The sequence below is a fragment of the Zingiber officinale genome, chromosome 5A (genome assembly GCF_018446385.1).
Source record: "Zingiber officinale cultivar Zhangliang chromosome 5A, Zo_v1.1, whole genome shotgun sequence".
Classification (NCBI taxonomy): Eukaryota; Viridiplantae; Streptophyta; class Magnoliopsida; order Zingiberales; family Zingiberaceae; genus Zingiber; species Zingiber officinale.
In genome coordinates this window covers 141,576,233-141,589,835 of record NC_055994.1, presented here as the reverse complement: position 1 = coordinate 141,589,835, position 13,603 = coordinate 141,576,233, and the positions used below count along the sequence as shown (strand labels likewise).

The following is a 13,603-nucleotide window of genomic DNA, read 5'->3' as shown; positions in this document are numbered from 1 at the left end:
TTCTCATTCTGACCACTTTGGTATAAGTGTTATTTGTTATATGCACCACTGGATGTTTGCCACATAATGTAAATGTTGAGAATAACATTCCACCATATACCATATATTCAAATGCCCCTGAATCGATGATCCAAAAGGAGGACTTGTATGCATTGTCATAGGATTGCTCGTCGATGAGTTGAAATTTGAACTCTTAAGTAGATTGTTCTGCTAAAATAACTTTTGGAGAATATCTAGTTGCTCTTTAGAGAAAGGAGAATTCATAGATTTTTAATTTTCAGTAGACTCATGATGTGCCTCTCGACTAGGAGTCTTCCAATTGACTGACTTTTTCATGGAGTTGCCAGCATTGTTCTTTAAGATGGCCTGACTTTCGACAATGATCGCACTAAGGTCTATTCTTCCATGATTGACTGTCACATGCATTCTGAGGCTTACCGGCGCTGCAGTTTGTGGTGATGGGAAGGAGACTACCTTCTGGAGAAGAAAGCATGACGCGGGATATGACGGAGGAAGTTCCTACCATGCCTTGCACTGAAAAATCAAAGTCGACCATGATCTTGCCACACATGGAAGTTGACTGTTTTGTTTGTTGACGATGACATTGAAATGGAGGTCAACATTGGTACTGCTGGAAGAATCAACAAATCTACAATCGTGCGGCTTTGTCTTGCGGCTGAGGAAGAACTAACACTAGGGTTTCTGCGACTAGATTTTTTTCGATTAGGGTTTCTATTCTGATACCATGTAGTTTGATAGGGAAAAATAATCTCTTTTATAGATAGAACATCCTCCTTATATAAAAAATAAATTCCTTAAAATTAGAGATGTGATAAGTATGAGCTAATTACAATCCATCTAGGAAATAGATTACAAAATAAATTCCTATAAAATTGGGATAAAATAACAAGTTGCTGAGTTTTCAATAAAAAATCCCTAAAATGACTGTAATTAAGAATCAAATCATGGGTGCTTGGGAACTGCTAGAGCACCTCTACCATTGCACTGTAACCTGGGGTTGAAACTCTAATTTGCTACATACAAAGTGCATGAAATTCTATTGTTAGATGAATGTTCCAAGTATAAGGAGAGCAAAATTTTGCAAGAAAGTTATCTTTGAGTTGAGTAAAAAAAATATTATGTTTTCCCTTTAATTTCCCATGTCTTAGGAGGATTTCTTTGAGTGGCGAGCTAAATCAAAATTCTTATTCTTGAGTTGTGTTACCTATCCTCAACGAGAAAAATCTGGTCAAGAAATTGAGACAATTGAATATGCATCGCAGACTAAAACAATATAAGATTCTGTTGCAGAACTAGTTAGATGTCATATAAATTTTTTAGTAGATAGTCTTACGAGATATACATAACTAAGTAAAATAGAAAAATGGTTAATAAAAACATTAGAAAGCGAGAGGCTCCCATAACCAACGATTTTCACGTGTCATTCTTACAATTTTGGCTGAACGGTTGTTGCAGTAATCCAAAAAGAAAACCAACAACCATAAAACTGTTGATCCTTAGATCCTGGTCATGCATTTAGGTTCTGTCTTGTGGCTTCTATTTTAAGCAATAGAGTTTTGATATCTGCTTCCATATGCATCTTCACATTGCAATACTCCTGATGAGCCTTTTCTGCAGCTTGTAGTTCTTTAAGCTTTTCTCTACGTCTTTCCTCTAACTCACTCAGTCGCAAATTTTCAATTTGTCTTGCATAGTCTTCATCAATTTTCGAACTCCTAGCTATTACAATATGTCCAAGACTCATAGCTTCTTTCCTTGCATCATCAGCATGCTGTTGGTACATTTTGGCCTCAGCTTGTTTGAACTTTATGATCCTTTCCAGTTCATCAACTGTTGGCTTCTTTTCTAGACTCACTGCTGGTCCAATGTCACCAGCTTTCCTACCAAACTGGTCAAAATCTTTGATGGAGATTACTGTATTTTCAAAAGCGTATGCCTTTCCCGATGCGATCGACTGTGTTTGCTCTTGGCTTGAGCAAGATATTGCATTGCTTTGGCTAGCCTCATGTTTGGCTGACTTCTTAGGTGTAAAGAGTAAAGGATTGTTTCCGATGTTAGATCCACTCTCTGTAAAATAGAGTTCAATAACAATCACATATGTAAAATATAGCATTTATTATTCCTACGTGAACGAGTTGCATGATAGCATCTACAGAAGATCACATATAGAATTTACATGATCAATATAGCACACAGATTTAGGATTCTAGTCTACAGCTGTAAAACAAACAAGAGAGGTAGTCATGTACTTTGGAACAATGAGTTTAATTTATGATAAACCTAAAATGTAGGATAACATTAAGCAGCACCTTGGTGTGCACCAAATCTGAGAGTTAGAGAGAGTGGCACCTTTTGAAATTGAAGTTACAAGAAAAAGATGAAAAAACAAAGCATAAATTGTAATTGTTTGGACCAGATTTTGGAAACTTTTGCATGGATTTACTTGATTTTGTAGTGTTTAAAGTCTAGACAGCAGAAAGAGAAATTGGACATAGTTGTCAGGTTAATTCTCGTGATCAGATCAAATATGTTAAATTATGTAATAACTTGTAAATCAGGTTACTAAGGGCAAAGTGGTATGCTTGGAAACAACCTCAACGTACATGATCGCAACAGATCTCGACATTTTGGTTAAACTGCGAGACCTCTGTTCACATAACAAGCAATCTAATGTAGAATCTGTAAGCAATCAACATGGAAAATTATATTTGCAGGCAACAGATTAAAGGAACCTGAAGGCTGTATGATATTGCATGAAACCTGAAGATAAAATTGTAAATGGAAAATAAATTTACCTGAAAGAAATGTCGTAATCTGACTAACAATTTCAGACTGATTAATATTGTTCTCCAGATTCAGCAGCATCTGATCAGCTAACTCATGTAATCTTCTACCCCGTACATCATTACTGGGAGAGAAGATCCTGCTGACATATTGAAGTTCCTTAGCAAGGGTTTCTGCTTTCCACTCCTTGGCGCATGTAGCAAAAACTTCCCTAACAAAGCCAAACATCTCTGAAGTATGGCCACAAGCAATACAGTGAAATTGCATTTCAGCAAATCCTTCTCCTATAGATGTATGCACATTTCTAATATGAAAATCACGCAATCCACAATCTGTGTGGCACCAATGGAGACACATGTCACAGCCAACCCAACTACAGGTATTCGATGCATCATCGAACTTGGAGCACACAAGACACATACAAGCACTGCAGAACCCAACTTTCTTTGTACACATCTTGCAGTCACAGTTATCCATAGGCAACAAACTCCCACAAGAGAGATTCTGGCATTTCAAATTCAGGAAGATCTCAACCAAACTGGAAGATGACAAGCTGTTTGTTTTCTGAATAAAATCAAGATAACCTGTTTTTATGGTCAGCAGGATCTCTAGCAGGTCTCGTTGACAAGTGCTCAGTGTTTCAATTGTCATATCAGACCTCGTTCGAAGCACATCTTGTAACAAATGCAGCAGGCTGCTTTTATCTTTGTTGGTCAGCATCTCACAAATGCTTTCCTTCAAGTAAGCTACCGATTGATCAGACATTTCCTGAAGCATTCTACCATTCAGTTGCAAAGGTTGTGACACAATCTTGTAGACAATCTTCTCCGTGACACTTAATTGATTAAGTATGGGCTGCTCACCATTCCATTGATCAGCCCCACTGCTTCTCTTCCCAACCACCCTACTCATCTCTTTGGTAGGTTGACATCTAGAATCATGAGAAACATGACTGTTTGTTGGGGAGATTTGTCGCGGAAGAGTTGACTGTTGGAATGGGCTATTGGGTTTAAAATTATGTTGACCACTCACTGAATGAAGTGATGTATGTGAAGAGTTTCCATTCATCTGTACACTATGGAAAGGTAGGCCAGATTTGTTCTTCTTAGTGTTCTTTGACGTGTGAGCTTGCCATGTCGTACCACTTGAAACCTGATTTAACCCTCCAAAAGTAGTATGGCTACCAACTATGTTATCTTCAAGGTATGGTGAATTCTGAGTAAGAGAACAACTGGGATCATGAAGAATGGTTTGATAGCTCGTAAATGAGATCGAAGTTCCAAATTCATCTGTGTTTGTTCTCAGTGTGGACGGCAATGACTCCATGCTCCCAGCACAGCTTGAATTCTCAAGCTTGGGCTTGGCCTGTTTCAAGGAATGATTTGACAATCCACCAGGAAGAGCAAGAGAAAGGTCCAAAGGCTCACTTTTGGGCTCTTTAACTGCAAAATTGCGTGCAACCTTCCTGCTAGTGGGTGCTTTCTCCTCTTGGTTAGTCTTGGATGGGAAGACCAACTCAAAACCTCTTCTTCCAGATCCTTCCTGGGGATCACCGCTTTCCAAAAGGTGAGCTTTGGTTGAGTCAGAAATTGCAAGGCTTTTACCTTTGTCCAGGTGCTTCTCCGGAGTCTGGTCCCTGATAAGCATCAGTGTCACTAATTCGTCATTAGTACCAACAGCAGTTCCCATATGATGATCAGGTAAGGTAATGGAACTATTAGCACCAGTCTCAAGATCAAAAAAGGCCTGTTCTTTTTGTATGACTTCAAGCTGTATGTCTGTATCATGCTTCTTTCCATTTGCAACTTCAGCTTCCTTGTCTTGTTCATTATCTGTCTCATGCGCCCTTTTGGTTTCAACTTTACCTTCATTTTCAATGATTTCAAGCGTATCTGCATTGCATTGGGCTTCCTCCATCAACTCCTCCACCTGCAAAGAGGAAATTGGACATGCCATCTTATGCTCCTGTATGACATCAACTTTAGCTTCATCATATTTGCTTTCTTCTTTGTTGTCTTCCAAATTTTCCTTCTGAATGTGGTCAGTAGGAGATGTTATCATATGAACTTCTTCCTCACTTGTCTGCTTCGGGTGATTGTGCACCAATTCCTTACCTTCCAACTGTAGGCAGATGCTTCCTTCTTTACAAACCTCCAGATCTATGCTGCACAATTCACCCTCTACTTCTTTATCCTCATTATCATCTTTGGCACATCCTTCTCCATCCCCTCTGTCCTCCTTCAGCTCCTTAAGGACAACAGACTGGTCGCACTTTATATCATCAGTTGCATTGCCCGTTTCCAGTAAGGAATTTGCCAATTTTTCATCTTCGCCGTCACCGCTAGCAACATTATCATCATCATCCAACCTCATTGCATCAGGTAGCACTAGTTTCTTCTCCAAAACTTCTTCATGAACACAATCATTCACCGGATCTCTATTCTCGCAGTAATCTGAATCCAACACAGTGCCTGATTTGGTATCAACAGATGGTGGTTCTACATGTCTTGCTTCTGGTTCGAGATCTGGTTCGAGCTCCCCCTCTTCCATCTCGCTACTGCTGCTGCCAATCTCTCTGCTCCTCTTTACTGCCTCAGCTGGCCTCGTCTCTGGTTTCCTCGACGGTTCCCCGCTCGCGGAGTCCCTAGAACTCATTTTCCTTCTGTGAACATCTGGAGACGCCCCGTGGCTTCGTCGCCCTGCCGAATCCGAGTAGATCGACGAAGATTTCCGCACCATCTCCTCGCTAGAGAGATCCTTGGAACTTCTCGATCTCCAAGACAACCAGCTCCCGCCGGCCTCTCCCCTAGGACGGTCACGCTCCGACCTGAAACCCTTGGGGAACTCCCTCCTTAGCCCCGAGAAGCTCTCCGACCGGTGTATCCGCTCGCTCCCGTAGGAGTCCCGCGGTGACGACGGCAGCATCGGCCAATCGCCGTGCCGGTTGTAGCCTTTCCGCCGGTCGAAGTGCTCCGTTTCGTGGTCGTACCGCCTCCGGAGTGACCGCTCGGCATCGTGTTCCCGGTCGTACAGCGACGGGCGGCCGGTCTTCCAGGCGCCATCCAGCCTCGAGTAGGAGGGGCGGCGGTGGGAGGAGGAGGAGCGGTACGGGTCGCGACCCCTCCGCGGAAAGTCCTCCCAGCTCAGCTTCTCGCCGGCGTCGCCCTCCAAGTCTTCCTCGTAGGCCGACGATTTCGCACGCTTCATAAAGAGAGAAATTACTGTCTTCCGGATCTAATTGCTTCAGGAGAGAGGAAGAAGGAGAGAGGAAGGCGAGGGAGGAAGGGAGGTCGTCGACCTATCCACCAGCCATGGTCATCGCTTTCTCTATCTCTTTAGCTTTGGCTTATCAGAAGAAAGAAAGGGGGAGGCGTGCAGACGAGGGATTCTCCTTTACCTCTTCGCTCGTTTTCGACTTTTACTGCAATTTTCCCTCTGACGTCGCCTCTCTTTTCTTATGTCGGTCAACGGAGTCATTAATATAACTACGGCCACTTAATAGACAAAGACCATTGTTGCTGCAAAATTTCGATCGAGCGGTACGATGTCATCTCTACCGTCCATATTGAATCGTTGACAGGACTACGGTCGCCCCACTTCAACGTACTCCTTCCGTTGAGAACCAGCAAATCTACCCGAATTGTGATTAGTAGCCCATTGTTGGACTTACCAATGGGTTTGTGAGATGGCCGCGAGTGGAGTCCTTTGGACTTAAATTTTTTTTTTCAGAAAAAAGGCACAAAAATCGAAATTCATTTTTTTTATATTTTTAATCGGTTGGATCTTAAGATTTAGAGACTGAATCATAATCTGTCGGCTTATTTGATTTAAGATTTTAATATATTTTTTCAATTCGACTAATTCTCTACAGGTCAGTTATTGCATACAATTTCTTTGCACAGATCACAAACTGACTTCAACTCTAACAACTGCTTCAATTTTCCTTCTCAAATGACTAAAGGAACTTCAAAATGTAATAGGATGTCTTGAATAGAAGATGAAATTAATATAATATCATATAATTTCTCATTTATTGTTCCAAGCTCTAATTTAAGATTTATAGCTTTTAAGACCGTAGCAGGTTCCTTGGTGATTGCTTCTACTTTGTAGCGAGTAGGAATGGTATCCTTGATGCTATATGGAACTTGCTATGATCTTGTAGCAAGCAACAATGGTGATACAGTGTTGTAGCCGTTCAAATTCTTTAGCTGTGAACACATTAGCTATGACAAAGGTAGTTGCTACTTGCTAACTTCTAGTGGTATAACAATTATTTGTTAATTTTTACCCGTTTAATAGTTATCTGCTAACTTCTATGCATGCATTATATCATCAAGGAATGATATTTTATGCTCAAATTGTAAAACTAAAGATAAAATAATTGATGGTACGGATGTATATATAAAGTCCCTCTACAAGGGTTCCAGGAGCGGTTGATTTATTAGAGAGCACCTCCACTTCCAATGAGAATGAGAAGGATGATCATGATCTTCTATGCATGCTCTGTTTACTCGGACGGGCGGATGAGAAAAAGAAAAGAATCTTCCAAGGACAAATATCTTTGGAGGAAGGGAAGGAAAAAGTAAAGTAAGGAAAGAAGAAGAGAGAAAGAATCCCTAGGGACATGAAGAGAACAAGACAGAGGGAAAGAATGAAGGGAAGAGAAATACGAAAGGGAAAGGGAAAGGAAGAGAAGGTAGTGAAATCGTCGGCATATGATGACAATACCTCATGTGTTAGTCATTAGGTCATCCCGAAAAGACAATTATATTCGGAATCGTCGACACATGATGCAAGCAAAGAAAGAGAGAGAGGAAGAGTAGAAGAAAAAGCTTTGCTTCACCAGCGGGCGGGCAAGGATGCCCGTCGATCCTCCTCACGAGTAGCCGTGCAAGGATGCCCACAACAACCCATGACAAATCATGGCCTTTGCCCTATCATGACCACTGATGCGGCGATGAGGGGCCCACCCAGTAGGGGTCAGTTGTCATAATGGAGGTCTAAGTCAAGGCGGTCAACATTCGGGTATCATATGGTCGACCGGTAGGAGAGGGTTCTGATCTGACTCCACCTTTGATTCAAGGAGGTATGACAGACAGCCAACGCTCGAGTATGTTGTCAAACGCCGAACAGAGGAGAAGACTATAGGTAGAATCTTGATCGAACAGCTACCCTCGCTCGGCCTAGATATTGGACTCGACTTTGGCCACAAGCCAGGAAGCCATTTGGTTGGAGATCGCGGCCTACCAAACCCGGCCTGCCACAGGGAGGGCTATCTGAGGTCGATCGGTTGAAGAAGCTCCGGCCGAGTGGGCTATCCAGTCGGCCAGATGGCCATTGAAGACCCGCTGTGATTATCTCTCGACATTCTATTGGGAGTTAATGCCGTTGACACCGGGCATGGTCGACAAGAAGATCGTACAACGGAAGCTTCCAGTGTCACATCAGATATATGCTCAGCTCGTTAAGGTATTGTGTCAGGGACACTTTACTGACAAGTCTTTTCAGGAAAACTTCGAGACGCGCCCCCGCTTGGGGAAGCGTGCACACGCGCTACAGGAACTCTATATAAAGGGGGAGGTCCAAGCATCGGCGGAGGTATGCTGGATACACTTTTTGCACTACAGTCTTTATTCTTGTTGCTTCACTTTCTACTTCATCGTCGGTGACTGACTTGAGTGTCGGAGGGCCAACGCCGAGGACCCCTTCCCTGGCTTGGCACTGCCGTTATCTATTTTGTAGGGCAGAGCGGAGTCCATAGCCAGTCGGTGGGAGCGCCACGCCCCCAGCTTTCCATCTCATCGACTTTCGGACAGGATCATATTGACGACGTCTATGGGAACTTAACCTGCATCCAAATCGAGAAGATGGAGGACGCTGGACAACTCACTACCGTGATGCTCACCCAGGTGGAGCTCGACATGCTTGTGCAAGCCCGAGAGGCGAAGATGGTCGAGCAACAGCAACAACAGACGTTAGCCGATCGACAAGCACCGCAGCCTACGACGTCGGCAGTTGGGAGATGAGTGGGGCAAGAAGACCGAGCGAAGCAAGTCTCCGTATGGGGGCAGAATAGGAGGCCGACTGACACACAGGGGGAAATGTCGTTCGCGCCGATCCCCTTCCACCGTGCCTTGTTCCAAACCCCCTCTGAAATAGTCTAGGCGAACTAAGAACGGGGATCATCTTCGGATGATGTGCCTGTTTGGGACGCACGAAAAGGCAAGGCACCCAGAAGCCACACTTCATCCGAACGGATCAATCGACAGTTCTCCGAGGAGACCTTACTGTTTCAGACGATTGCCGGACGGATCCATACACAGCTTCAAGGACTTCCAAGTTGCATTCCTGCACCATTTTGCCAGCAGTCGACGCTATCAGAAGACGAGCTTCAGCCTCTTCTCCTTGAAGCAAGGATCGAAAGAAGCGCTCCGAGCCTACATCAGACATTTCAATCAAGTAGCCATGGATACCCCCTCGATCTCATCCGAGACGATGATGAATGCCTTCACTCAAGGGCTGGTTGAAGGAGATTTCTGTAGGTGCAGCGGAGGCCGGCAAGAGGGGGTGAATTGCCTGCACAAATTAAAACTACCCTCCTCATCTTTCAACTCAATAAATAGCAACTATATAAATAAAACAAGAAAGTAAAGTAAAACATAATTTAACCTGGTTACAACCAAGGAGGTTGTTAATCCAGGGCGATGAAAAGCTCCACTAGCAGAATCTCCTTCACTGTACGCGGAGAAGTCTTTTGACACTTAGAACGCTCAGTTAGTTGCTAGGAATTGATTACAAGTTGGATGCTTGGGTTGATTCAGAATTCCTAGCTCCAGGGGCCTTTAAATAGCCTCTAGAAATCTGATCTCGAGGGTCCAAGACGCCTCCAATAGAGGTCCAAGGCGCCTCGAACTGAGTCAGCGGATAAAACTTTATCCGCGCTCAAACGGTCAAATTTGACCAGTTGAAGGCGCCTTAAGACTTGTTGAAGGCGCCTCCAACAAGCTTTAAGGCGCCTCCAAGTTGGAGGCGCCTCCAGTACTTGTTGAGGGCGCCTTGAGCTTGTTTTTCCTTCGCTTTGACTTCCAAAGCTCCATTCTTTTGGGTGATTTCGGCCAACCGAAATAGGGCTCACCCGAACCCAATTTCCGGCCTTCCTCGAGCAGCCTTCCTCCCCGGCTTAACGTCTCTCGAACGTCGCACACGTTCTTCTCGCCCACCGGTGTACTCTTCCGCAGCTTTCTCGTCTTTCGGACGCACCGAGCCCATCGGCTCCCTTCCCGTATCGTCCTTCTCGCTAGCTATGTCTTCCGCTCGACTTCCTGCGCTCCTAAGTTCCTGCACACTTAGACACAGGGATTAAACACAAAGTAGGACCTAACCAACCTGGTTGATCACATCAAAACTACCACGGGGTCCAACAATCTCCCCCTTTTTGATGTGCATCAACCCAATTTCAAGTTAGGGTAAAAATGGACAAATAGTAATTTTAAAAAAAAATTACTAAACTAACATGTTAAGCATAAATTTACAATAAACAAAATTGCAACATAGTTTAGAAATTTTAATTTGCCTAACTCCCCCTAAACTTGTACCTTTTTCTCTCCCCCTTTGATCACAGCAAAAACGGGGTAATAATAAGAAGCTAATATTGCAAAAAAAAATGTAACAAACTACTAAAAATTTCTAAGTAAAATGTCTTAATAATTTCTAAGTCAAAAATTAACTTTTAGAATTTTCAAAAAAAAAATTCTAAGTTAACTTAATTTTTAGAACTTTCCAAAAAAAGGTTTCTAATTTAACTGAATTTTTAGAATTTTCAGAAAGAGTTTCTAAATAAAATAAATTTTATAATTTTTTAAAAATATTTAAAAAACTTTCAAAGTATTATTTAATTCTAATTTAATATTTTTTCAGTAAGTTAATTAAATATTTTATTTCAATATTTCAGCTTCCAAGTCGTGGCGAGACACTATACCTTCTTGGTTATTGGAGCAACAATCACTTCCTTAGACAAAGCTTCATAAAGAAATTTTAACATTTAATTTTGCTTCTAAAAGCCTTAATTAAATAAATTAATTTAGCACAGATTTCGGAACCCAATAGAGGTTCCTTCCCACAGATTATTCAAAAATTTTGGGGGTACATAGTTTTTGGGCACTCTTCTAAGTTGACCCTGATGATTTCTAATGTACGAATTCAATTTTCCATAAATTCTAACTTTAGATTTTGGAAATCTATTTAAGCATGCATCAGTTTTTAGATTCTTAATTTCTAATTTTATATTATCATTTTCTGATTTTATATTATCGTACATCTTAAGTGGACATGCTTTTGCTAATTTCTTTTTCAATTCTTTATTTTCTTTTTCTAATTTGAATAAGTCTTTAGAAAGAGATTTAATAAAACGAAAAGACTGAGTCGGGGTTAGATTGCGTACCTGACTCGGTGAGGCTCCCCCTTCACTGCAGCTTTCCTCTTCTAATGTTCCTCCCCCTTCATCGATACTCATCTCTGAGCTTGACTCTTCTTCCAACTGATGGTTAGCTATTAGAGCTAACCCCCGAGAATTCTTCGACGTCTGATTCGGAGGATGAGTCTGACCAAGTGGCCTTCAGGTTCTTGTGCTTGGAGGATTCTGGTTTCTTGTACTTTGTCTTTGCCTTATCCTTTTGCTTGCTCTTCAATTTCGGGCAGTTATCCTTGATGTGCCCTTCTTCATTGCAGTTGTAGCAACGAGTCGTTCTTCTTTTTCTCTCATGCCTCTGCGATCTAAATTTGTTAGATTTAAAAAATTTATTAAAGCGTCTTACCAGTAGTGCCACTTTTGATTCGTCGACCGAGACTTCGGAGTCAGAACTATTTATTTTTGCCTTTAAGGCAATGTTCTGACTGGTCTTCTCTACTCCATTAAGCTCTGCAATTCGAGATTCGTGAAGTTCAAAAGTAGAAAGCAATTGTTCTAAAGTACTTACCTCGAAGTCCTTAGAGATGTAGTACGCATCTACTAAGGACGCCCATTCTTGAGTTCTCGGGAAGGCGTTGAGCGCATATCGGATCGAGTCCTGGTTCGTTACTTCTTCTCCAAGATTGGTTAGTTGCGTGATCAGCTCTTTGATCCTTGCTTAGAGTTGCGCTACCTTCTCGCCTTGGTTCATCCGGAGGTTCGTCAACTGGGTCCGGAGGATGTCCCGCCTCGCTAGCTTCGCTTCGGAGGTACCTTTGTGAAGCTCCAGGAATTTCTCCCAGAGATCTTTCGCGGAGTCGTAGATTTCTATCCGATTTACCTCCTGAGGCAGTAGAACACTGAGTAGGTGGAACTCAGCCTTTCCGTTGGCGACGAAATCGGCTTGCTCCTTCTTGCTCCACGTGTTTTCTTCTTTATCTTTCGGCGCTGCATATCCATATTTCATTATTAAAAGTATATCAAATTCAGTTTTGAAAAATACCTCCATTTTTCGCTTCCATGTGGCAAAGTCTCTGTCGAACTTTGGAGGATGAATATTTGCTCCGGTCATTGTCTTGATCATTGTGCTTCAGTCGGTGATTAGTCTTTCTGAGGCGGTCTGGCTCTGATACCAATTGTAGGTGCAGCGGAGGCCGGCAAGAGGGGGTGAATTGCCTGCACAAATTAAAACTACCCTCCTCGTCTTTCAACTCAATAGATAGCAACTATATAAATAAAACAGGAAAGTAAAGTAAAACAGAATTTAACCTGGTTACAACCAAGGAGGTTGTTAATCCAGGACGATGAAAAGCTCCACTAGCAGAATCTCCTTCACTGTACCCGGAGAAGTCTTTTTACACTTAGAACGCTCAGTTAGTTGCTAGGAATTGATTACAGGTTGGATGCTTGAGTTGATTCAGAATTCCTAGCTCCAGGGGCCTTTAAATAGCCTCTGGAAATCTGATCTCGAGAGTCCAAGGCGTCTCCAATAGAGGTCCAAGGCGCCTCGAACCGAGTCAGCGGATAAAACATTATCCGTGCTCAAACGGTCAAATTTGACCAGTTGAAGGCGCCTTAAGACTTGTTGAAGGCACCTCCAAGGTGGAGGAGCCTCCAACAAGCTTTAAGGCGGCACCAAGTTGGAGGCGCCTCTAGTACTTATTGAGGGCGCCTTGAGCTTGTTTTCCAGCTTGTTTTTTTCCTTTGCTTTGACTTCCAAAGCTCCATTCTTTTGGGTGATTTCGGCCAACCGAAATAGGACTCGTCCGAACTCAATTTTCGGCCTTCCTCGAGCAGCCTTCCTCCCCAGCTTAACGTCCCTCGAACGTCGCACACGTTCTTTTCGCCCATCGGTGTACTCTTCCACAGCTTTCTCGTCCTTCGGACGCACCGAGCCCGTCGGCTCCCTTCCCGTGTCGTCCTTCTCGCTAGCTGCGTCTTCCGCTCGACTTCCTACGCTCCTAAGTTCCTGCACACTTAGACACAGGGATTAAACACAAAGCAGGATCTAACCAACTTGGTTGATCACATCAAAACTACCACGGGGTCCAACAATTTCTTCTGGTCCCTCATTAGGAACCCGTCCAGGGAATTCGACCACCTACTCAAGAAGGTTAATGAATACATAAATGTAGAAGAAGCCCAGGCAGCGAGAAGAAAAGAGGCGTCGATTGAACCCTCGACGACGACCAAGCGCCGACCATCAAACAACCTCCAATTGCCGAAAGGGCCAAGGGTAGAAGGAGCGCGACCACATCAGGAGGCCAAAATACATGTCGTGCAACATGTGGCATATGATCGGCAGAATACGCCAAAAGGCAAGATATGGACGACAATGTTTTGCTCTTTTCA

The 13,603-nt window shown here is 43.0% G+C and overlaps 1 protein-coding gene across 1 annotated transcript; it reads right to left on the bottom strand.

Annotated features, from left to right (window-relative positions):
- Window positions 1-1,305: 1,305 nt before the first annotated feature.
- On the bottom strand, window positions 1,306-6,248 carry LOC121982151 (protein OBERON 3-like). Its single transcript, XM_042535073.1, has 2 exons — window positions 2,817-6,248; window positions 1,306-2,088 (listed from the first exon to the last, which is right to left on the bottom strand). Exons 1-2 carry the CDS (start codon window positions 6,010-6,012, stop codon window positions 1,529-1,531), a joined length of 3,756 nt encoding a protein of 1,251 aa, XP_042391007.1. The 5' UTR covers window positions 6,013-6,248; the 3' UTR covers window positions 1,306-1,528.
- Window positions 6,249-13,603: the final 7,355 nt, after the last annotated feature.